Here is a 25413-nt window from a genome sequence, read left to right on the forward strand (position 1 = left end):
GATCAGAATTGGGGGTGGTAGTGGTAGTTGACGTTCCATAGGTTGAGGCCAGGTAAGGTCTATAAAATGAAAGCGAGGAGCATAATGTGCTGTTGTCTGCAAAACTGTGTACTGGGTTGATGGTCAACTGAAATAGGTCATTGATATACAGCAGGAAGAGGGTTGGTGAGAAGACAGAACCTTGTGGAACCCCAGCATTAATTGAATGGTGAGTGGATAGGGAGCCATCCACCATCACAGATAGTGTGCATCCAGACAGAAATCTGCCAATCCAACTAGAGAAGTCCTGGGTCAGACCAAATGATGGTAGTTTGCTTAGTAAGCCTTTGTGCCAGAGCCAGTCAAAGGCTTTGGAGATATAAAGTGCAACCACTTGAGATTTGCCAAAATTCTCCATGGCATTTGTCCAGAGGTGGATGACATATGTCAGCAGATCTCCTATCGATCGGCAGCGACGGAATCCATGCTGACAGTCGTTTATTAGATGGGTAGCTTCAAGGTAGTGTTGGGAATTGATGATTTTTTCCATTACTTTAGGCAGGACTGAGGTAAACGAGATGGGGAAGTAGTTGGACAGAGGTGATTTGTCACCCTTCTTGGGAATGGGTTGAACATAGGCCAATTTCCAGTTTGTGGGAATAGATTCCAGTGGAGTAAGAGTATATATAGGTGACACAGAATAGGAGTCAGTTCTGGTGCGCAACCTTTCAGAACAATTGGGAGAATGCCATCAGGGCCAGGAGACTATTTTGTGTCTAATTTGGACAGTATTTTTCTGATCTCATCCTGGAGAAAGGATATAGGGGGCATTTTATGTTGGGTGTCTGGAATGGTTGGGGACATTTACTAATCATCAGTTACGCATGCATTGGAAGCAAAGTATGAAGCCAGAAGATTGGCTTTTTCTGTTAGTAAGTTACTGTTAGCAAGTTAGTAATGATGTAAATTTTTCATGTAGTACTATCATATCCTGTACACCCACCTTGAGGGTACAGGTCAGGAATTCGATGCTGATGATATGCAAGACAATTTCATCCAAGATTTCTTACTTTAATAAACAAAATATATAACACAGAAAGAATACCCTAAAACTGGAACCATGCAAATGTAATTCACATCTTTAAAGAAGGAAGTGAAATATTATGCTTGGAAAAACTTGTGATTAATTTCAAAATATGGATTTTGAACTAGATTAAACGCAGTCAGTCCTTGACTTAGGATAAGATTCCATTGTAACAATTCGGTCTTCAGTCAGAAATCACTATATGAACCAAATGGACATGTTAAAAATTTATATGCCTTCATTTCAGTAAAATTATGGACTACGACTGTGTTAGGAATAATTGTTTTAATTTCCTTACATTTCAACCTTCATATTAAGATCATCATCATCTGGAGTACATATACACGCATATATACACACAAAGACAAGCTATATTACATTTCAGATAGTATGCTAAAGTGACAAAGATTAAAGTAATTATTCTTAACATGGTTGTAGTCTTCATAATTTTACTGAAATGAATGCTGTGTTACACTAAAGGAAAGCATTTAAGTGTCTGTATGCTAAAATGTGTAGGATGGTATTGTTATATTTTACTGATTTTACACTGTTTATAATGAAATAATAAAATGTACAAATTATGAAAAAGTACTGTATTATACAGCACTGTAGTGTAAATAATGAAATATGTACAGTGCTTTTGTAAACTCAAAGTAAAATAATCACATGGAAACACAAGGGGTATGAGTAACTCTTCAAAGTTGCTACTTTATTAACTGAACAATTCACAGGGGGAAGAAAGAGGCTACTTTGTAAAATGAGAATGTGTGTATTGTTAAATTTCACCCTTTTAATTTTTTTCTTGGCCCTAAGTTGTACTTCTCTTCACTATATGCTCTACTCTCAAGATTGTACCTATTCCTTTTGCTGTCTTTTAAGGGTTTGAACCTAAATAATTCTCCATTAAACTCACTCATAAAACTTGCACAATCAGTTAATAAGCATGCAGTCTTTGTAGCAAGAGCTAAATTCCAACCTAACAATCCACTTACTGCATTTCTAATCATGAAAAGAAAACAGAGGAAGTTGGCATAATTAAACCACTGCTGGGATTGAATTTCAACCTCATGTTTTCTGTGCCAGTTCCACCTTGATTTGTTTAAAAAACTTCTGTATCTTTTAGGTTTCTCAATGATGTTTACTTCTATTACCTTTTGATTACCCTCCCCTAAATTTTCTTCCGATTTGCCTTGATCATTTACTAATTTCACGTTTGATATATGGTAGGTCTCAGATTGACTGTTCCTTTCAGATGTTGAAGCTACTGAAGAATTAGTATTGTTATTTCGATATTCTTCATTACCTCTTTCAGTCAGTTCAGTCGGCCCGACCTTACTTTCATTTTTCATTCTCTCTTCACATGATTTCTCAACTATCTCTAAAATTATGGTTCCCTTTTCCTGACTGTTTATTACCCATTAGGAACATTTCATTTCTGGAAAAGTTGCAAGAGAACTTGTACTTCTCCAGAAAGTTAGTTCCTAAAATAATTTGCAAGCTCAGGCAAGATGTCCTAGGGAGGACCAACAATTCTTGCCAAACACACAAATTAAACTCTGTTAAGTACATTTTAACTCTTTCTTGTTTCTTGTTTACTAACATAAATCTCAGATGTTGAAATCCCTGATAATCTGATTGGTTTCTTTAGATTAGGAATGCCTCTCCATATACGGGATTTTATTCCTTGAAAATAATCTCCTGTTATGACAGAGGCCTGGGAACCAGTATCAAGTAATATGTCACAAGGCGATCCTTGTACTTTTCCTTTTATGATGATATTAGACTTCCTTTGAGGTTCACGATTCCTGTGCTCTCCCCTCCATGGTTTATTTGTACAACCATTTGGCTTAAGTACAAGATTCGATTCACATCTAACATTTCCTTTGGAGGGTCTTTAGTTTCTAAAACAGTTGCGAGCCATGTGCCCAAATTTATTAAAACAAAGCATTTGGGAGGCTCCCTTTTGTCTTTTACCTCATTATTCCTCTCTGTTTGAGGTAGGGTTATTTCAGAGGTCTTTGCTGTCATTGCCGCCAACTGCTGTATAATGGCATCAAGTCGGTCCATCATAGGCTGTTGTAGCCTTTCTACCTCCTGTCTTATTATGGTATGTAATTCCTCCATGTTTGTAGGTCCTACTTCCTTCAGGATGTTCATTGTATTGTCAGTCACTTGATTAAGGCTGACTGATTTTTTCCTTTCTCCCTGTTTTTCACTTTGATCCTTTATTAGACTTGCCCTTACATGTGCTTGATCCTTTTTCACTCTTGCTTTTGCAAGAGGAGTCGTTAGCCTTTCTGATAATATTAATGTGGCTGCTAGTAGAAGCAGGACGAATGTCTCTGAGCCTCTCTTCTCTTTCTTTCACAGCAAGGAAACTTTCAAGATTTGTGATTTTCTTTTTATAGGTGGTCTCTTTCAGTTCTTCTTTGACTCCTAACCTAAATTGATAAAACACTGCCTAGTCGAGGTGAGGTTTATCCTCTATTGAAACACTTAGACTGTTGGCAATTGTCAGTAACTTATTATAATACTCAGTCACATTCTCCTTTTTCTCCTGAGCACATCTCTGTAATTTCCAGAGATTTGGGCCTAGACTTCTTACTCTGGAGAACTGGGAAATCAAGGTTTCCTTAAACTTCGAGTATTCTAAGGTATTCTTCAGTATTGGAGATGAATACAAGAAGCTCTTGGCCTTTATGACCAGTTTGCTCCTGAGCAAGATAAGTAGTTGAAAGTCTGACCGCCTTTCGACGAAGCTAAAAAAAAAAAAGAAGCTAAAATGTCATTTTCTTCCCCAGAAAACTGCGGAATGACAAGTTAAAGATTTATGGTTCGAAAGAATTCTACGTTGTCCATAGTTGTACTATTAGTTTGATTAATACTTGTAATTTCACTCTCCATATTAAAACTTAATTTCTCAAAGAAAAGTTCTCAAAGCAACAAAAACATTTTTCCCCGTAACTGCCTGTTTCATTACACAAAACTTTCTCATATAATCCACAATTTGACTAATTAATTAGTGCGGATTAAATCCTGCCAACTGCATCATTGTAAAAACATATATTTTTAATTATATATTGTACTTTAAAAGTTGGTACTTGTATATTCAATATTTCTTCTCTTTACTTTAACTTACTAAAGTCATAACACAAAGTGTATAATCTCATTATGTAATCTTGTTGCTTGAAATAGACTAATACCTATAATCCTTTCAGTCTATCAATTTAATCCCCCCCCCCCGCTCTCTCAAGGTCGTGACTATGCTATTTCATGTGTGCATATTATAGAACTTAGAAATTACCTCTGGCAGGAGCCAATTCCTTTGTCTAAACGGCTGGCTTTTTCTCACCTTGATCTCTGAGAATTTATTTTTTTTTTATTTACAACTGCGCCATCAGAGATCGCACATAAGAATTGTATATCTTTCCAAAACTCGCAAGAAAAATGCCCAGCACAACACTGAAATATCTCTAAATTTATCCAAGTCAAGCAACGTTTAAATCTACTATTTATCAGTCATGGCTACTATTACTCTTAAGGTCACACAGGTTCTGTCTTTTTATGAGAAGTGCATTGGTCAGGCAGAATCAGGCAAGTTATTTGACAAACGAAACAATTTATTCATACTAAATCATAGTACATAAAAAAACTTTACACCACACATACTAAATTAATCCAAATCAAATTCACTAATCAAAATTGACATGGAAAAGAAACATAAAATTCACGTCTGGCTCTCGACTAGATTACTTAACATTTCTCACTTAAGCTCAATGACTAATGCAATTAATTACACTCTCAGATAATTCAGACACGGGAGCAGACTTGCACATATTTTACATGAATTTAACTCGGACAATATATGATATTAGGCTTAACAAAACTTTCACATACTATTCCTTCTTCGTTATACAATATTGTCTAATTCCTTATAACTCTGCATGCTACTTCACAATTATTTTCAACAAATCAGTTTTCCATCCTTACTACTGTTCTTTATGCAAACAAACAAAAAAATTCAGCAATCTTTGCCATTCATTTCACACCTAGGAAAGTCCTATACAAAAATATTACTTGTTAACTTGTCATCCAGTTCATTACACAAGATCCTAGAGATAGTTAACACCTTCTTCTACTTTTCGGTAAAATTCACACACGGGCACTTTTTACGACATCGATGATACTTCACATGCGGAGATCGTCAAGGAATTTAGCGGTGGGACTCTGGAGTAGATCGCCACTGCTATTATGAGCCTCTCATCATCATTGGGCTTTGGCAGGTGAGACGTGGATCCTTGTCCTCGGAACAGCAGGACACAATGGAAACTCCTGATAGTTATAGCAGCAAAGGAAAACCGGAACTGGAAAGACTAGCCTCCAAAAGGCTCATGCTGAAAAAAAGCCTAGCTTTGAAAATCCACGCCCCAAAAAAAGCCTCTTTTCCTTTGATTCATCCTCCTTATATTCTGCTCTCCCAACCTTGGAACTCTTACAGATTTAATCACCTGGATTTTCTTGAAGGGGTCTTCTCAGCCACCCAGCAATCGATGAGTTAATTTGGAAAACTCCGTACTTCGCTGACCTTCACGAGTTACAATAGCCTCAGGTCTTACATGCTAATCCTGTCTGAGTTAATTCTTTATCTGTGCAATTTCTTATTACAATTTATTCTAACATTTTTTCAGTTTTATTACAGAAAAAATTAAGTTGAGTATTAATCAAATTAGAAGTATATAAAATTGATTTCATTTTCCAAGTAAAATCGGTATAGAAAAAATTTTATTCTAAATTCCTTCTATACAAGATTTTACAGTATGCTCATATATATACATGAGTTTTTTCATACCAAGAGTATTGTTTGGTTTCTTTCCAATATATCTGTTTCCTTTAGAAGAGTGCTACTTTCTCCATATCTTCAAATAAATCTCATATTCCATTCATATATCATCCTCATAAATAAGACAAGAGAATTAATACAGATAAGCATCTCATCTTCTTTTTACCCTCTTTTACCTTGCAGTGTCAATGGGTTATAAATCATCGGGCCTCAAACCGTTCACAGGATAAGGTGGTCAAGACCTACGCCCAAGTGTATCCTATGTCCTGTAGTGTTGAGTTCTCAAGACCGGTTTGCCTGCTTTGCGGGATGAAAAACCCCAGGATAAACTGGGAAAAAAGCCTACTGTCAACGCCCAAGACCGGCTAACTTGGCTATGGCTGAGGAAGATCCTTCAGCTCCTCATGTCACCGACGGGAATCGAATCTAGGACACTCCTTCTCCAGGCATATGGTTGCGAAGCGCACAGCCACTAGGCTAACTGTGCAGAAAAATTATGCAAATATTATTTATATAAAATTAGTTGAAAAGGAAGTCAGAGATAAACTTTATCATAATCACTATTTTCTTTTGTCTCTAAATTTCAGAAATTTAGAAAAAATATCCAATAACAAAACAAAAAATCCTATGCCAATCCTGTCTAGGAGTAAAAACTTTGGCTTTTCAATATATTCAACACAGTCTGTAATGAGAATATCAATGATTCAAAATTATCATTCTCCTCAAAGAATTCTTCTCCTACCTCAGTAGACTTCAGATAAACATCTTATTAGAAAATTTTATTCTACTTAAGAAAAATTATCTATGACATGAAATCAGTTCCTTTCTTCTATCAGAATAACATTTACTTCTTGTATTAAAAGAAAGCAACTTTCCATCTTGCAACAAATAAAATGTTCTGGTTTCAACTTCATCTATAAAAAAAAAAAAAAAAATTGCAGAGTAAAAAAGGCAAACAGACTAAAACTACTATAGGAATTAACTCTTTCCAAACTGTGCCAATGTTTATCCTAAATTTAAATTAAAAAAAAAAAAAAAATTAAAGACCTAGATTTTTATCTTATAATGGTCGTTCACCATTTGAAAGTAAAACACTTTCAGATAAATCTACAGGTCTCAAAAGGCTGGCCTGGTTGGCCGAATGGTTAGCGTGTCCACTCTCCAGCCAAAAGGCTGTGGGTTTGAATCCCGCCATGGGCATGGATGTTTGTGATTCTCTGTGAAAATACTATTGGTGGTCGGTGGTAGATGGCATTAGTGTAGATGAAGGTAGTTGCAGTTGGTGGAATGGTGAAGACTGAATAATAAAATCTGTTCATTTAACTTTTTACTGTCTCCTCAAAAAAAGAAGAACCACACACTCTCATTCCAATATCCACAACAACAAAACCAAAACAACTTCAACAGCTGTTTCTACTAACTGCGCTACTTCTTCAATGCATGTGTGCACTCACTTCAAGCTTCCGGTGCAACTCAACAGCAGTTTACTTCAAATAGAATGAAGCAACATGCAAAATAAATTTTCAAGTAAGAAAAATAGTTTTTATTATACAGTTCTTGAAACATGTTGAAAAATTAGGTGCCATTCTTGAACTTGAAATCTCAACTTATTGCACTGTCTCTATCCAAAAGATATTATTATTATTATTATTACTAAGAAACATCTGACTTCATGCCAAAAGATCATTTAACTGTAAGAAAAGTAAGAAACATTTTTTCATAGTTCTCAAAAAATAGATTTTAGCCATAAGTTTAAGGATGCCATATCAAAAAAATTATTTTCCTACCTAATAACATTAATACATTTCAGTAGTTATATTCCAATATTTCAGGAAGGTCTAAAGCACTGGAGGATATTAAATAAACAAAAAAAAAATGAAGAAATACACCAGTAGCGCACTCAGGATTTAATCTTGGATGGGGGGAGTTCAGTAGACAATTGGAGAATATATACTATGCATTGCATCTGCAATGATCGCTAATTCATAAGTAGTAGTAGTACAGAAATAGAAGATACAACACAACATACATTTTAAAAAATGAATTTTAATTAGGAAAAGATTTTTGGAAAATTTTCTAAAGTTTTTTCCCCTTTATCTTTGGGGAGGCCAGGATCCCCCTGAACCCCACCCCTCTGGGTGTGCCACTGAAATACACTACTCACAAAGTAAATTAGTAATCAACATGTGAATAACAGTTCAGTTTTTTTTTCTGAAAAACTATGTTTAAAAGACAACACTGACTCATTGTAAGCTGTATATCATTTACTATGAAGTCATGCTGTTAATGTGAAAGGAAATCTCATTGATGCATTGAAACAAGAAACCAACTATTTGTGTATATATCAAATCAGATCAGTTGATGACCAAATCCTTTTTCTTTGAGTGCCATCTCCTATCGGAGGTCGGCGACCACCTTGGCAAATTTTGAGCGATTCTCAGCTATTCTGAGCAGTCTCTCAGAGATCATACCAGTCTACTGTCTGATATCTGCCAGCCAAGATTTTCTTCGTCTTCCTTGTCCTCTTTTTCCATTTATCTTCCCTTTTATAATCACTTGAAGTATCTTATATTTTTCATTACGAAGTAGGTGACCAAGATATGCAGTTTTCCTTCTTTTTATGGTATCTAAAAGTTCACGTGATTTCCCCATTTGTTCCAGTACTTCCTGATTGGACGTTTTTGCTGTCCATGGGATTTTTAACATTCATCTGTATAACCACATCTCAAAGGCTTCAAGTCTTTTTATTGATATTGTCTTCAAGGTCCAAGTTTCTGCACCGTACAGCACTACAGACCATACATAATGTGAACCATGCGTACTCTAAGTAACCATACATTTAACCATGCGTACTCTAAGCTCTAAGTTTAAACTGCGGTTACACAGTGTTGATTTCATCAAGAGAAAATTTTTTCTTGTCATTTCAATTCTAACTTTTATTTCCATTTCTGGATTGCAATCTTCATTTAACCAGCATCCGAGATATTTAAACTTTGCCACTCTTTCTATTTGTTTCCTATTTAAAGAAAGTGCTAAATTAAGAATTGGTTTCTTACTTATGACCATGAATTTAGGTTTGGTGATATTTATTTTTAATCCCATTTTTTCACTCTGCATTTATTAGTTCCAAAAGATTTTGAAGATCCTGAATATTGTCAGCCAGAAGAGCTGTATCATCGGCATATCGGATGTTACTGATGATTTCACCATTTACACTAATCCCTTCCTTTCTTCCTTCCAAGACTTTTTGAAATATGGCTTCTGAGTAGATGTTAAAAAGAAGAAGTGACAGCACACATCCTTGCCTTACTCCTTGTTTGATGTTAATGGAATCTGTAATAATGTCATCAACTTGAACAGATGCCTTTTGGCATCTGTTCAAGTTGACCAAATTTGGTCAACTTTTGACCAAATCCTATTAGGCATAAAATCATCATCATCAAATTTCTAACATGTATAGCATATGATAGTACTACATGAAAAACTTACATCACCATTAACTTCTTATCTACAATTTTCCTCCTAATCAATCCGTCCCTGTCAAGACTCCAATATTAATAGATCTTATATTTCTAAGGCACTTTTTACTGTATCAATCCACCTATATCTTTGTCTTTCTCTGGATCTCTTTCCTGAAAACCTGGCAGAAAACACTTCTTTTGCTAATCTTTCCTTTCCTATTTTGTTTAAGTGACCATACCACCTGAGATTAGATAAACTAAAATATCCTTCGTTGCTAACAATGTCAAGTTCTTTCCTAATATCCTCATTTTTAATATGATATTGCCATTGATGCCATCTGTTCATGCCCCTAATCTTTTTAGGACTCTCATATCTGTATGTCTCTAGTCTTTGGTCAAGTGTTTTATTTCTAACCTAGCTATCAGATCGATAAGTTAAAATTGGCTTAAACACTGTCGTGTATACAGCTAATTTAGTGTTTTGACAAATTTCTCTCTTATTCCATATAAATTTGTTCAGTTGACTTCCTACCATACCAGCTTTGTCGATTCTATTGTCTATTTCCATATTTAATTCACCATCTTCACTAAACATCATGCCTACGTAGCTGAAATGTTTTACTTGTTCTATAGGTTCTCCACTCACAATACAGTTCATATCTTCAATGTTTGTGCCTATTTTCATTGTCTTTGTCTTGTTATTGCTGACTATCATACCATATATATTACAACAGTTATTCATTCAGTCAGGGAATCTTGCAGACTTGTACCGCATTTATTTAGAAGTATAACATCATCTGCATAAAGTAAAGAACTAAGATTAACATTCCCAATTTTTATATCAAGGTTAATATCACTTTCCTTCATAATGTGATCCATATATATAATGTATATCTTTGTCTGACACCAGATTTAACATTAAACCATCTTCTTGTATTTCCTTCAATTCTAACTACTGACAACTCAAATAAAGACTACGTGCTCTTGTTATAATGTCCCATTGACATCATACAACTAACATTTTGAATAGCTTTACTCTTGCCACTGTGTTATATACCTTTTCCAGATCTACAAAACTTAAATACAGATCTTTGTTATATTCCCATGATTTCTCAACTATTTGTGATAACGTGAAAATCTGATCGTGACAGCCTGTATCTGGCCTGAATCCAGCTTATTCTTCAGCAGGCTCCCCTTCCACAATCCTTCAACTGTTTCTCAAGTATACTTGCATAAATCTTACTAGGAACACTCAGGAGGGAAATACCTCTTTAATTTTCACATTCAGTTTTATTTCCATTTTATATATGGGTACTATGAGAGCTCTACTACAATCATCTGGAATTCGTCCCTCTGTCCACGCCTTCTGAACTATGCAGTGCAACCATTGCAAGACTTTTATACCTCCATACTTGAGCATTTCTGGTCAAATATCATCTACTCCTGCTGCCTTTCCACATTTCAGGTTTTTGATGGCTTTTTCTACTTCAAGTATGGATACTATTCCTGACTACATGCCTGGTCAGTTTCTTAGACCAGGCTGTCAGTGATTGTTTCATGCAGCAATTTTTCAAAGTAATTACTCCATACATCAAGGATATCTTTTTCTCCAGTTTTGATGTCATCTTTATCATCTCTAATTCCTTTTACAGCACTCTTTCCTCCATTTCTGAGCTTTTTCAACAACCTCCAGAATATCTTGCCACCTTCTTAATATTTATTTTCTATGTTCTTACCGAAGCTTTCCCATGACTTCTTTAGCTATTTCTGCAGTGTTTTGCTTTCTTACGTTTGTCTATGTGTTCTCTAAGAGAACAAGCTGACTTATTCACCAGGAACTTTTGATATGCTTTCTTATTTTCCTTCATTGCCTCCAACTTCCTGTGTCCATCATGGAGAACTGATTTTTCTATACCTGCAAACAATCTCACCACATGCTCTCTGGCTGAATCAAACAATGTTTTCTTCAGGGTTTGCCACTGAATCTCCAAAGTTTGGTTCCTGCTCTCAAACTTTTATTTTTTCTTGAATACATTATTCTCGTGGAAAGGTTTAGATTGGTTATGCATTTTTTTTACTAAATAATTTAAGGAAATTACAACGTCAACTAGGATACACATTAAAATAAATTTTAATATACTTCGATATTTCGGCAACGTAACGTTGCTATTTTCAAGAAACTTAAGAACAAGACACATGCACGCAGGCACAACAAACAGTAAGTGAGGAAGAAGCAGGAAGCTATTATTTCTCCTAAAGTCCTGATGGTGCACCCTAGCAAGCAATGTTTATATTCTTGGGCGATTGGGCTGAAGGTCTTCTGATGTAGGTTTCCCAAATTTGAGGCAGTCTCATGCAGCCAAATTTGTTGAGGTTTGGATTGTTTCTTAGGGCTGAAGCTGATTCCATGAAAAGCTTTTCATATTTGTATTTACTATGGTGTATTATCATGGCTTTCTTCCACCGTATTCTATGGCAGGTATCTGGTCTTGTTGACCATCCAGCACATGGTCAGCAAGACCAGAGTTGCTGTATTGGTGAAACCGGATGTAGTCCTTGTGTTCTGAAACTTCCAGGACCTGGTACACACCAGGTAGGTCTAGGGGAGGGTAGGTTGGTCTTCAGTAGGGCGGATAAGGGATGCCAATTTTTTATATGGTCTGTAACAGAAAGTTAAGTGATGTTTTTTTAGGATTTTTGTACTTTTTTCCGAGGTGCCTCAGATATAGGGTATGGTGATGGATTTAGAGTAATCCTTGTTGTGGGGAGGGGGGGGGGGTTTAGTGGTTTCAATATTTTTTGGATTTTTTTTTTGGAGGGGGGGGGTAGCCATTGGCTGAGAAAGTGTTGAGAATGTGGTTTAGTTCAGTGGTTAGGGCATTGTCATTTGAACAGATAAGTTTAGCCCTGTTGTGCAGTGTCCTAATGACTCCATATTGTTGCGAGAAGGGTGGTGGGATTGTTGGTGAATGTATGGGGAGAATGGAGAACCCATGGCTGTCCCCTCTATTTGTTTGTAGAATTTTCCTTGCCAAACAAAAAAGCCAGAGTTCATTGTGAACTGAAATAGGGCTGTGATATCGGGAAGAAATTTAGCTTGAATTAGCTCTAAGGATTCTATGAGTGGGACATTTGTGAATAAGGAGGAGACATCAAAACTGACCATTATATCAGTGTGTTTGAGTGTAAGGTTTTCTATGCTGGCTTTGAAGTGGGCTGAATTTTTTATGTGTGAAGGTGTGTTGCCAGTATAGTGTGAGAGAGCTTTGGCCAAATGTTTAGCTAGTTTGTATGTGGGGGAATCAATGCCATCCACTATGGGACGTAATGGCACATTTTCCTTATGTATTTTTGGGAGTCCATAAATACGGGGGTGGTATGAAGTTAAATGGTTTTAATTTGTTAGTGATTTCCACTGGCCAAGAAGTGACCTTCTTAAGGAGCCTGTGGAGTTTTCTAATTTGTGAGTTGGTGGGATTGTACTCGATAGGGAGGAAAGTAGCCCGATCTAACAATAGAGCTTTCAGCTTACCTGTGTAATCCTTTTGGTTAAGCAATACTGTGGCGTTCCCTTTATCAGCTTTGGTGATTATTATTTTCTTGTTTTTCTTAAATTCTAGTAGAGATTTAATTTCATTACTGGGCATGTTGGCTTTTGGTGGTTTAGCTTTGGTCAGAACACAAGCCACATCCAGTTTAATATCGTAGGCGACGTGGTTTGGAAGGTGTCGTATCCTGCGTTCAATTTGTATCACAATATCTTCAGCAGGTATTCTTCTGGGCGCAATGGCGAAGTTGTGGCAACGTGCGAGGGCGTCGAGTGCTTCAGGTTCCACACTAAATGACGAAAAGATGACTATCGTTTCGGTAGAAAGTTGTGGTTTCAAGATCGAGTTGTATTTTAAATTTTTTGATGTGTTGATCTCGTACTTTTCTAAATTCTTTCTCTGCTGCAGTGCATGAGATGTCGTATAAAACAGACCAAATTTCGAAAGATGAAAGGTCATCTTCGAGTGCCTGGATAGCTAAGTTAGCATCATTCAGGAAACAAAGAGTCGTAGTGATTTGTTCCCTGAGCAAGGCTTGGTTGGCACAGTTATAAATACGAAGAGCCTTTTGAGAAGAGAAACGGTGCTTGAATTTCACACAGTTAGGAATTACCTGGTTATCCCGGCAGCATTTTAGGAAGGCGACACAATTCAGTTGTCTTGATAGCTTTAACTTCATTTTACCGTAATGACGTGCTTTACGTGTGATATCATCTTCGTGAATTATCGTAATTCTCGTGGAAAGGCTTAGATGTTGATTATGCATTTTTTATTAAATAATTTAAGGAAATTACAATGTCAACTAGGAAATACATTAAAATAAATTTTAATATACTTCAATGTTTCGGCAACGCCACGTTGCCATTTTCAAGAAACTTAAGAACAAGACATATGCTCGCAGGCACAACAAACAGTAAGTGAGGAAGAAACAGAAAGCTATTATTTCTCGTAAAGTCTGACAGTGCCCCCTAGCAGGCAATATTGGTATTCTTGGGTGATTGGGCTGAAGGTCATCTGATGTAGGTTTCCCAAATTTGAGGCAGTCATATGCAGCCAAATTTGTTGAGGTTTGGATTGTTTCTTAGGGATGAAACTGATTCCATGAAAAGCCTTTCATATTTGTATTTACAACGTTGTATTAACGTGCTTTCTTCCACCGTATTCTATGGCAGGTATCCAGCGCATTGTCAGCAAGACCAGAGTGGTGAAACCGAATGTAGTCCTTGTGTTCTGAAATTCTGATATTTGCTGTCCTGCCTGTTTGGCCAAAGTAGGACAGCTTACACCTGCAAGGACCAGGTAGGTCTGAGGGGGGGGGGGGAGGTCTTTAGTAGAGCAGATAATAAAAGATGCCAATTTTATACATGGTCTGTAACAAGAAGTTAAGTCATGTTTTTTTAAGATTTTTGTAATTTATTGCTTAGCCAAAAGGATTACACAGGTAAGCTGAAAGCTCTATTGTTAGATCAGACTACTTACCTCCCTATCGAGTACAATCCCACCAACTCACAAATTAGAAAACTCCACAGGCTCCTTAAGAAGGTCACTTCTTGGCCTGTGGAGATCACTAACAAATTAAAACCATTTAACTCCATACCACCCCCGTATTTATGGACTCCCAAAAATACATAAGGAAAATGTGCCATTACGTCTCATAGTGGATGGCACTGATTCCCCCACATACAAACTAGCTAAGCATTTGGCCAAAGCTCTCTCACACACTATACTGGCAACACACCTTCACACATAAAAAAACTCAGCCCACTTCAAAACCAGCATAGAAAACCTTACACTCAAACACACTGATATAATGGTCAGTTTTGATGTCTCCTCCTTATTCACAAATGTCCTACTCAAAGAATCCTTAGAGCTAATCCAAGCTAAATTTCCACCCGATATCACAGCCCTATTTCAGTTCACAATGAACTCAGGCTATTTTGTTTGGCAAGAAAAATTCTACAAAAAAATACAGGGGACAGCCATGAGTTCTCCACTCTCCCCACCCTTGGCTAACTTTTATATGGAGACTTTTGAAGAGAAAGCCTTAAACTCTTCCCACAAGAACCAACCATTTGGCTTCGCTATGTTGATGATGTGTTCGCTATTTGGTCACATGGCTCTGATGCACTCCTCTCCTTCCTAACACACTTAAACAACTGCCTTCCTTTCTTAGATACACTAGTCACCCACCAGCCTGATGGAACCTTGGTTTTCTCAGTGTATAGAAAACCCACCAATACAGGCAGATACATTCACCAACAATCCCACCACCTCTCCTCGCAATATGGAGTCATTAAGACACTACACAACAGGGCTAAACTAATCTGTTCAAATGATACCCTAATGATTTGCCCTAACCATAGAACTAAACCATATTCTCAGCCAATGGCTAGCCCCCCCCCCAAATATTGAAACCAGTAAGCCACAACTCCCCCCCCTCACAAGGATTACTCTAAATCCATTATCATAACCTATATCCGAGGGAGGCACCTCGGAAAAAATTACAAAAATCCTAAAAAAACATGACTTAACTTTTTGTTACAGACCATATAAAAAATTGGAATCCCTTATCCGCTCTACTAAAGATCCACCCCCCCCCCAGACCTACCTGGTGTATACCAGATCCCGTGCAGCTGTAAGCTGTCCTACTTTGGCCAAACAGGCAGGACAGCAAATATCAGAATTTCAGAACACAAGGACTACATCCGGTTTCACCAACACGGCCACTCTGGTCTTGCTGACCATGCGCTAGATACCTGCCACAGAATACGGTGGAAGAAAGCCACGATAACACACCATAGTAAATACAAATATGAAAGGCTTTTCATGGAATCAGCTTCAGCCCTAAGAAACAATCCAAACCTCAACAAATTTGGCTGCATGAGACTGCCTCAAATTTGGGAAACGTACATCAGAAGACCTTCAGCCCAATTGCCCAACAATACCAACATTGCCCACTAAGGGGCACCATCAGGACTTTAGGAGAAATAATAGCTTCCTGCTTCTTCCTCACTTACTGTTTGTTGTGCCTGCATGCACATATCTTGTTCTTCAGTTTCTTGAAAATGGCAACGTTACGTTGCCGAAATATTGAAGTATATTAAAATTTATTTTAATGTATATCCTAGTTGACATCGTAATTTCCTTAAATTATTTAGTAAAAAATTTCTTGAATAAGGTTTGTGTATTTTAGTCCACAGTTCATATCTGAGAACTGCTCAACTTTTATTCACTTTAAAACTTTCTTACATGTTCTTCTTTTCAATATGAAATTCAATTTTATCCTGCTCAAGACTAAATGATGATCACTTCTAATTTCAGATCCTCTGTGCACTCTGGTGTCCTGCACCAGGGCGAAAACATCCCTATCGACAATAACATAGTCGATGAGACTTTCTTATTCTTGCCTCTTCTCTCCATGTGAATTTGTGCACATTTCTATGTTGGAACATGGTGTTAGTAATAACCAGTCCATGTCCTGAGAAGAAATCCAACAGGTATTTTCCATTATTATTAGCTTTGCTCTTTTCTCCAAATTGTCTCAAAATATTTTTGTATGTCTGACAATCATTTCATACTCTGCTATTTAGATTCCCAAACTTATCCTTTTTCTATAATAAAATTAGTTTAATCCTTTTCATTGTGTCAGTTGCTTTCTCTAAAGCCTGAAAAAAGTTTTCTACTTCTACCTTAGTAGAACCTTCTGTGGGACCATAGGCACAAACAAGTCTCATTATCTAGTTCCCCATTCTGATATTTGCCCACATCACTCTGCTTGATATTGCCTGCCATTCAAGAAGATTAGCCTCATATTTAGTGTTGAATACTATAGCTACTCCTTTTCTTTGATTGCGATTGCCTGAATATAACGTTTCGTATTTATTGCTCAGAAAGATCTCACCTGTTTTTACTTTTTTGTTTCAGTCACTCCTATTATGTCGATCTGGTACTTATCTAATTCCTCAGCTAGCTCCATTTCTTTGCCATTCAGGCTTCTTATGTTGATAGTACTGATCTTTAACTCTGGCAATGTTGAGTAGGGGGTGTGTTTCAGGATTTGTTCCAGTAGCTGACTTTTTGCTGTTCATCCTGGTTCCCTAGCGAAAAGAATAAGGGCCTTGTTTAACTGGGCGACGTCCCAGCTGGCATGAAATTTTGCCATGTTGTACTATCATTTTATATTTTGGTTTAAATCAATAAGAATACAATTAGGTTGGCTAAATCCCGCCAGCCTATCCTCGTTCATTCAGAATCCAAGTAGATATCTAACAGAGTGCACCAAGAGAAGGTGAGGATTTGACATTAGGTCAGAAGCTCTGATCGGTTCTCCACATTCCTGAAAAGGCTACGTGGAGGTTTCCTCCCAGTTATACAGCTTTGACCCTTAAGCATAAAACCATTCTTATTCATTATACAGTACCTTCACACCAATCCTGCTTGCTTGAAAAGATGTTCATGTTTTCTTTTATAATGCTAAGAGATAACTGTCCAATTCCAACTCATTTCATGTGACTTTTCAATGGCAGGAAGAAACATGCTTTGTCTTTCCAGATATGTGTTTTCTCTCCAACCTCAAATCCAGCTTTTGTAACCAAAGTTTGCGCCTGAAAATATCTTCAGAACTGGGATAGGAGTGTTGGTAGCTTGCTCCACCTTTGCTACGAGTTGCCTGGTGTTGTACTACTTACCCAGTTAAGATAGTACAACACCATATTCAGTCCTGAAGATATTTTCAGGCACAAACTTTGTTTGCTCTCACTTGGATAAAGGATTAAACTAAATTTATTATAGTCTAACCAAGTGAAAAATAAACTTTCAACATCTTTCTCTAAATCCAGATCCAGAGTAATTTAATAAAAAAAAAAAGGTGGCAAACCTTATGGCAACTCCTATAGGTAAAGATGACCTTGCTATTGCTTCTGCCTGGTATCTCCAACTCTGGGCATGGCTCCCACTGAAGAGACCTCAATAAAGGTCGAAACTAGTCTGGTAATGGCCAATCCCTTAATGCATAACATTATACATATCCGCAAGGAGATGTGTTTTGCATTATGGGAGATGCTGGGATAGGAGTGTTGGTAGCTTGCTCCACCTTTGCTACGAGTTGCACTACTTACCCAGGTAAGATAGTATAACCCCATATTCAGTCCTGAAGATATTTTCAGGCGCAAACTTTGTTTGCTCTCACTTGTATAAAGGATTAAATGAAATTTATTATAGTACTTGAATGATTTTACTAAGCCCAATTTCAGACTCAGGGAGCAGTTAGACTTACATGTCAGTGCATTTATACATGTTCATTGCTTAAAAACAAACAAAAAAAAATAAAATAAGGATTTATAGAGATAAACTTAAAAGATAGATGTTCACTATTCTTAGTAAAATGTCCAAGAAAGGGAATGTCTTCTTGTTAAATTTCATTGCAAACTGGGTGGCTGTTCACTGACATATCCTTTAGAGACAGATTTTTTAGTCTTCCATACAAAATCTATTTTAGAAATTATGCATTTCTTCAGGTTTTATGCCTATTTAATTAATATCTTTCAGTTGCTGGTAACCATCATAAAGAAGACAGTTCTTAATTACCCAAATTCTAGAATTTTTTTTTTTTTTTTTTTAGATTTTTGTCTAGATATGTGAAATATGTTTATAACAAAAAGCTGCAGATATGATTTTCACAAAATTACAAATTTAAAGTGCTTGTTTTAAAATATAAGACTTGCTATTTAGTAAGAAACAAAACTGAGGAAAAGATATATAGTCTTAAGATTATGAGATTACAAAAAATCTTACCTTGCTTTAAAATCTGTTGAGCCACAAGCAAGCAATACATTGTTTGGATGCCAATCAATGCTAAAACACACAAACAAACAAAAAAAAAAAAAAAAACTGATATCTCCACCATAGCTTTTCTGCTTCAAAACAGTGGTGCACATTTCTATTTTTTTTGTTAACTTAATGTTCAAAACTGAGATACAGTTCATATCAAAAACTCTTCTAAAAAATTGCTTCTTTATTTCATTTTATTAAATAAGAACAGAGAAAGAAAATAAAATAAGGCATGTCACAATTTATTTGCTCTATAAATATATAAATTAACAGGGTGTTAAATTTGAGTGATTACACAGAATAACAAAATAAACTATTATGATAAAATAATCTTAATCAAACTGAATATTTGCAGTCTAGGATGTGCACCACTGTTCTACAAAATTTCAATGAAATTACGACATATCAAAGATCCTACCTAGTAACTGTTGAACGAATTGGCTTTTTGATGTGTTTGCTCACCCACCAATCATTTTCCTCCTCAAAATAACACACTGATATTAATCTTGCTCCACTACCAACTGCAAACTTATTTTCTGAAATTAATCACATTTTCATATCTTCAAAAGCCTGAAAATCTCTGACAATAGTTTTAACAATAATATTAATGCATTGCATATTTCATCAATCAGTAATATAAAAAATGAAAGTATACTGCAATGTTTCGAAAAAGTTTATTCACAGTTACTATGAATTCTTTAAATATAGGGAAAATGTTCTGTATAAGAACATATTATATATATAGCTTGAGCAAACATCCTCAAGGGCAAGGTGCATTGTGCCACATAGTCACATATTTGTAGCCAGAACAAATTGGAAGAATATGATGCTCACAAGTCAGTGCAACTATGTCTAGGTGAAATGGCTGCTAGAAAGAACTGACAGAGTCTGAAAGAGATGGTGTGATAGGATACCATGTTTCAGGCCTATCTGTTCAGCAAATTGAGCCATCCCAGGTCAACAATCAGTAATACCATACTGAGATGGAAGTGCAGGGAGTCAACTGCAAGTGCTATCCACAGTGGACGACCCAACACACTCATCAGATGTGACCGTAGGGTGTTATGAAGGTTAATGCATAAAATCTGCCAGTTGTCGGCTGACATGTTGAATGCAGAGTTCCAGGCATCGACTGGAACATGAATCTGCACATAAACATTCAGAACCAAGGCTCACAACATGGGTTTCCATGGTAGGTCTGCAATATGCAAGCCATACATTACCTGAATCAACATGCAGCATTGTCTTCAGTAGTAAAGAAATTGTACAATGGGAACACAGAAACTCAGAATGCTGTACAGGAAAACCTCACTTAATGCAATTAATTAATTCATCAATTAATGTGTGCTAAGCGAATAGAATACAATAAACAATAGGAATAATTATAATTCATCCATTAGTTAGCATAAATTAGAAAAAAAAATATAAGCTATATTAGAGGATAAAATCATTAAAGTTAATAAAAATCAATTGCTTAAATTATTATTTAATGTCTAAACATTTGATTGAGCTACTTTTTTTTTAAGAAAAAAATTAGAAAAAAAAAGTAAAGATGTTTGAATAGTGCTCGACTTTTGCATCTTGTCATGCAATTTGAGATAGTGGACGATCTCTTAATAAAGACTTCGGTGGGCTTCGAAGCTTCGTTCCATATCAGAATCAGCAAACTTTCCTTAGCATTCTCTATGTGATTGAAAACAAGCTCAAGTTCTTTTGCAGTTAGCTTCTTAGTCATAACATTCTCTTCTTGTTCGGACTCCCTATCTTCTTCATATGCACTTTGTTCTTCTAGTTGAAGGAGTTCATTCTCACTTGGGAATCGAGCAAGTTTCTCACATTTTCATTATCCAATTCATTAAATCCAAGTTCTTTTCCAATTGTGATGATTTTTCAATAATGTTAGATCGGACATTGTGCATGATAAACAAGCACAGGTTGGATTTAAATTTGCCTTCTGCACTGCCTCCTAATAAAAGCATACGATGATCTTTAGATACTTTGTATCCTGGTTGAGATGCTTCAGTTTTAGCTAGGAATGTTTTTATTGGCATGTGCTTCCAAAAGAGACCAGTTTCTTCCATCGATCTTGAATATTTCTTGATCGTCATAATCACCCTCCTAAATTATCCTTTACAATTTATCAGGAAACTTGGCCGCAGAATCTTGATCAGCACTAGCAGATTCCCAGCTTCACATTCCTCTTGAAATTTGGTCTCTTTCAATGATGTAAAAAGATTGAGGGTTTTTGCCTGAATATTCTTTGTACTAAGAAGTATTCTTTTTTAGTTACAATCCTCAATCCAGAATGGTAGAAGACGTTCCATCTTGATCATTAAATGATCAAGATGGAACGTCTTTTATTTCAGTTAATCTGATGCTTAAAGAAGAAGTAGCAACTCTTCCTTGTTCTTTGTATTCTTTGTTCTTATTCAATATACTCCGAACTGTAAACGCACTGTATCCCAGATGCCACACAATCATTGTATTAGTAGCGTCACTTTCATGTCTCTTAATGACTTCCAGCTTTTCCTCTAGCATAATTCCTTTTCTTCTCTTTTTATTACTGCCACTTTCTTCTTCAGTATGATATGGAAATCTCTTTGATATGGAAAAGAGAAAAGTCTTTCTCTTTTCCCATATCAAAGTTCATCATCAAATTCCTGACATGTACCCTCAAGGTGGGTGTAGAGGATATGATAGTACTACATGAAAAATTTACATCATTACTAACTTCCTATCTACAATATTCCTCCAAATCAGTCTGTTACTTGTCAAGACTCCAACATTATCAGATCTTATATTTCTATCGTCTAAGGCACTTTGTACTGTATCAATCCACCTATATCTTGGTCTGACTCTGGGTCGTTTTCTGCCAACCTGGCAGAGAACACTTGTTTTGCTAATCTTTCCTTGCCCATTCTGTTTAAGTGACCAAACGAACTGAGATTAGCTCTGCTAATGCATTACTGGATGCTGACAATGTCAAGTTCTTTCCTAAAATCCTTGTTTTTAATATGGTATTGCCATTGATGCCATCTGTTCATGCCTCTAATCTTTCTCAGGACTCTCATATCTGCAGTTTCTAGTCTTTGGTCAAGGATTTTACTTCTGACCCAGCTCTCAGATCCATAAGTTAAAACTGGTTTGAACACTGTCTTGTATACAGCTAATTTAGTGTTCTGACTAATTTCTCTCTTACTCCATATGAATTTCTTCAATTGACTTCCCACCATACCAGCTTTGCTGATTCTGTTGTCTATTTCTATATTTAATTTACCATCTTCAGTAAAAATCATGCCTAAGTAGCTGAAATGTTTCACTTGTTCCACAGGTTCCCCATTCACAACACAGTTGACATTTTCAATAATTCTACCTATTTTCATTGTCATTGTCTTTTTAATGCTGACCCTCATATCATATCTATTACAACAGATATAGTCAGAGAATCTTGCAGACTTGTAGAGGATTTATTTAGAAGTATAACTTCGTCCGCATAAAGCAAAGAGGTGACATTAACATCTCCAATTCTGATATCATGTTTAATACCACTTTCCTTCATAATGTGATCCATATAGATAATGAATAACAGAGGGGGATAATGTACATCCTTGACTCACACCAGATTTAACATTAAACCAACTTCCTGTAATTCCTTCAGTTCTAATTGCTGACTTACAACTCAAATACAGACTAAGTATTGCTTGATATAATGCCCCATTGACACCATATAATTGTAGCGTATTGAATAGCTTCTCTCTTGGCACCTTGTCATATGCTTTTCCAGATCGACAAAAATTAAATACAGATCTTTGTTATATTCCCATGCTTTCTCAACTGTTTGTCGAAAAGTGAAGATCTGATCCTGACAGCCTCTATTTGGCCTGAATCCAGCTTGTTCTTCACCAAGCTTTTCTTCCACAATTCTTCTCCACCATTTCTCAAGTATACTTGCATAGATCATGCCAGGAACACTCAGTAGGGAAATACCTCTGTAATTCTCACATTCAGTTTTATTTCTCTTTTTAATATATGGGTACTATTAGAGCTCTACTCCAATTATCGGGAATTCGGCCCTCTGTCCAGGCTTTCTGAACTATGCAGTGCAGCCACCGTAAGACTTTTATACCACCATACTTCGGCATTTCTGGTCGAACATCATCTACTCCTGCTGCCTTTCCACATTTCAAGCCTTTGATGGCTTTTTCAACTTCAAGAATGGATATGTATTCCTGACCGTATGCTTGGCGAGTGTTTTTTTACCACTGTGCTCTCACTGCTTGTTTCATTTAGCAATTTTTCGAAGTAATTACTCCAGACATCAAGGATATCTTTTTCTCCTGTTTTCATGTCACCTTCATCATCTCTAACTTCTTTTACAGCACTCTTTCCTCCATTTCTAAGCTTCTTCAACAACCTCCAGAATATCTTACGACCTTCTTGATATTTATTTTCTATGTTCTTGCTAAAGTCCTCCCATGACTTTTGTTTAGCTAGTTTTACACAGAGTTTCGCTTTCTTACATTTGTCTCTGTATTCTCTAAGAGCAAAAGCTGACTTAAAAGCAGGAAGAATATGCTTTCTTCTTTTCCTTCACTGGCCTCTTTAACTTCCTGTGTCCACCATGGAGTTCTGATTTTTCTATCCTTGCACACAACCTCACCACATGCCTCTCTGGCTGAATCAATCAGGGTTTTCTTCAAGGCTTGCCACTGAATCTCCAAGGTTTAGTTCCTGTTCTCAAACTCTTTCATTTTTTCTTCAATAATCTTTCTGTATTTTAGTCTACAGTTCACATCTGAGAGCTGCTCAACTTTTATTCGCTTTAAAACTTTCTTACATGTTATTCTTTTCAATATGAAATTCAATTTTATCCTGCTCAAGACTAAATAGTGATCACTTCCAATTTCAAATCCTCTGTACGCTCTGGTGTCCTGCACCAGGGAGAAAACATCACTATCAACAATAACATAGTCAATGAGACTTTTCTTATTCCTTGCCTCTTCTCTCTATGTGAAATTGTGCATATTTTTATATTGAAACATGGTGTTAGTAATAATCAGTCCATGTCCTGAGCAGAAATCCAACAAGTATTTGCCATTATTATTAGCTTTTCTCTTTTCTCCAAATTTTCCCAATATATTTTTGTATGTCTGACAATCATTTCCTACTCTGCTATTTAGATCCCCAACAAGGACCAACTTTTCCTTTATCATTGTATCAGATGCTTTTTCTAAAGCATCAAAAAATTCCTCCACCTCTACCTTAGTAGAACCTTCTGTGGGACCATAGGCACAAACAAGTCTCATTATCCAATTCCCCATTCTGATATTTGCCCACATCACTCTACTTGAGACTGCCTGCCATTCAAGAGGATTAGCCTCGTATTGAATACTATGTTCAGGAAATGACAATCCTTGATTGTAATTTCCTGAATATAACATTTTGTATTTATTGTTCAGAAAGATCTCAACAGTTTTTGTCTTTTTTGTTTCAGTCACCCCTATTATGTCAATCTGGTACTTATCTAATTCCTCAGCTAGCTCCATTTCTTTGCCATTCAGGCTTCTTATGTTGATAGTACCGATCTTTAACTAGACCCGCTATCATCTAAGTCACTCGCCTCTGGATCCTCTCTACCGCCTCCCCATCAAGAAGAAACCCAGGGGGTCCAGATCTGGGCACAGTAGTCAAGATGGGGTCTTATCAATGCTCGATAAAGAGGAATAATAACCTGCTTGCCTCTTCTCATCAAAGTATTCTTCAGTAACCAAATAATCTGATGAGCCGATTTATTTAGCCCCTTCTTCTATGTGCCCCCCCCCCCACTAAACTTCAATTCCCTATCTGCCAACACTCCCAAATCTCTGGCTACAATCTCCTGGAGTACAGTTCCACCAATGTGGTATACTGCTGCTAATATTTTCACCTCAAAATGCATAACCTTATACTTTGCTACATTAAACTGACATCCACTCTCCTTAGCCCAGTCTTCCAATCTATTCAAATTATCTTGCAAAATTTTGACATCATGTGCATTCACTATTGCTCGATTTGATTCCTAGGAATCAGAAATTAAGAGAAAATTGCAAGAATTGGCAAAATAGCTCCAAGGACTACTTGGATGCTGAAGAACACACTGACAAGTAAAGATAAGCAAGTTATTATCCATCTTTATAAGGCTATGACTAGCAACATATTGACTGACTTGCACAGATTTGGTCACCTGCATTTATTGGAGATCAGGAGGTTGTGGAGAGGATTCAGATAGAAGTGAACAAGCTGGAGACATCTCTGTGAAATGTTCCCTATGAGGATGGACTGAGACTGAAGTTTAGAAACGTAAGTAATTAAAGGGATTCTATAAGACTGACACAGAAAAAATTTTTCAATACGTGGGGAGTAGGGGGGGGGGGGAAACAAGGATCACACTTTGAAGTTGTTCCAGAGTGCAGACTAGGTTCTTTACTTGTCAAGTGGTTAATGAGTGGAATGGATTACCAGAGGTGGTTGTGAGCACACCAACAATGAATGGGTTTAAGGAAACGTATGATAGGTATTGTGTTAACGTGTAGAATGCATCTCCCGTGACGAGTCTTTTGACACCATGGAGTGCCAATATTAATAATAATGATCTAAAGGATAGGGATTCAAACAACTCATTCATCAAAATAC

General features: G+C 36.5%; 1 protein-coding gene across 2 annotated transcripts in view; it reads right to left on the reverse strand.

Moving 5' to 3' along the window:
• The window catches only part of Arpc1 (Actin-related protein 2/3 complex, subunit 1A), a 380782-nt gene that overhangs the window by 250176 nt on the left and 105193 nt on the right, over nt 1-25413 (reverse strand). For both annotated transcript variants that reach the window (XM_090398241.1, XM_090398242.1), the window contains exons 5-6: nt 19160-19277; nt 18706-18765 (exon numbers count right to left, since the gene is read on the reverse strand). In XM_090398241.1, the coding sequence (XP_090254367.1) occupies nt 18706-18765; nt 19160-19277 (178 nt within the window). The remainder of the gene's footprint in view (nt 1-18705; nt 18766-19159; nt 19278-25413) is intronic.

Source organism: Typopeltis vanoorti, chromosome 9, assembly GCF_054136105.1.
Source record: "Typopeltis vanoorti isolate ZY-2024b chromosome 9, IOZ_Tvanoo_1.0, whole genome shotgun sequence".
NCBI lineage: Eukaryota > Metazoa > Arthropoda > Arachnida > Uropygi > Thelyphonidae > Typopeltis > Typopeltis vanoorti.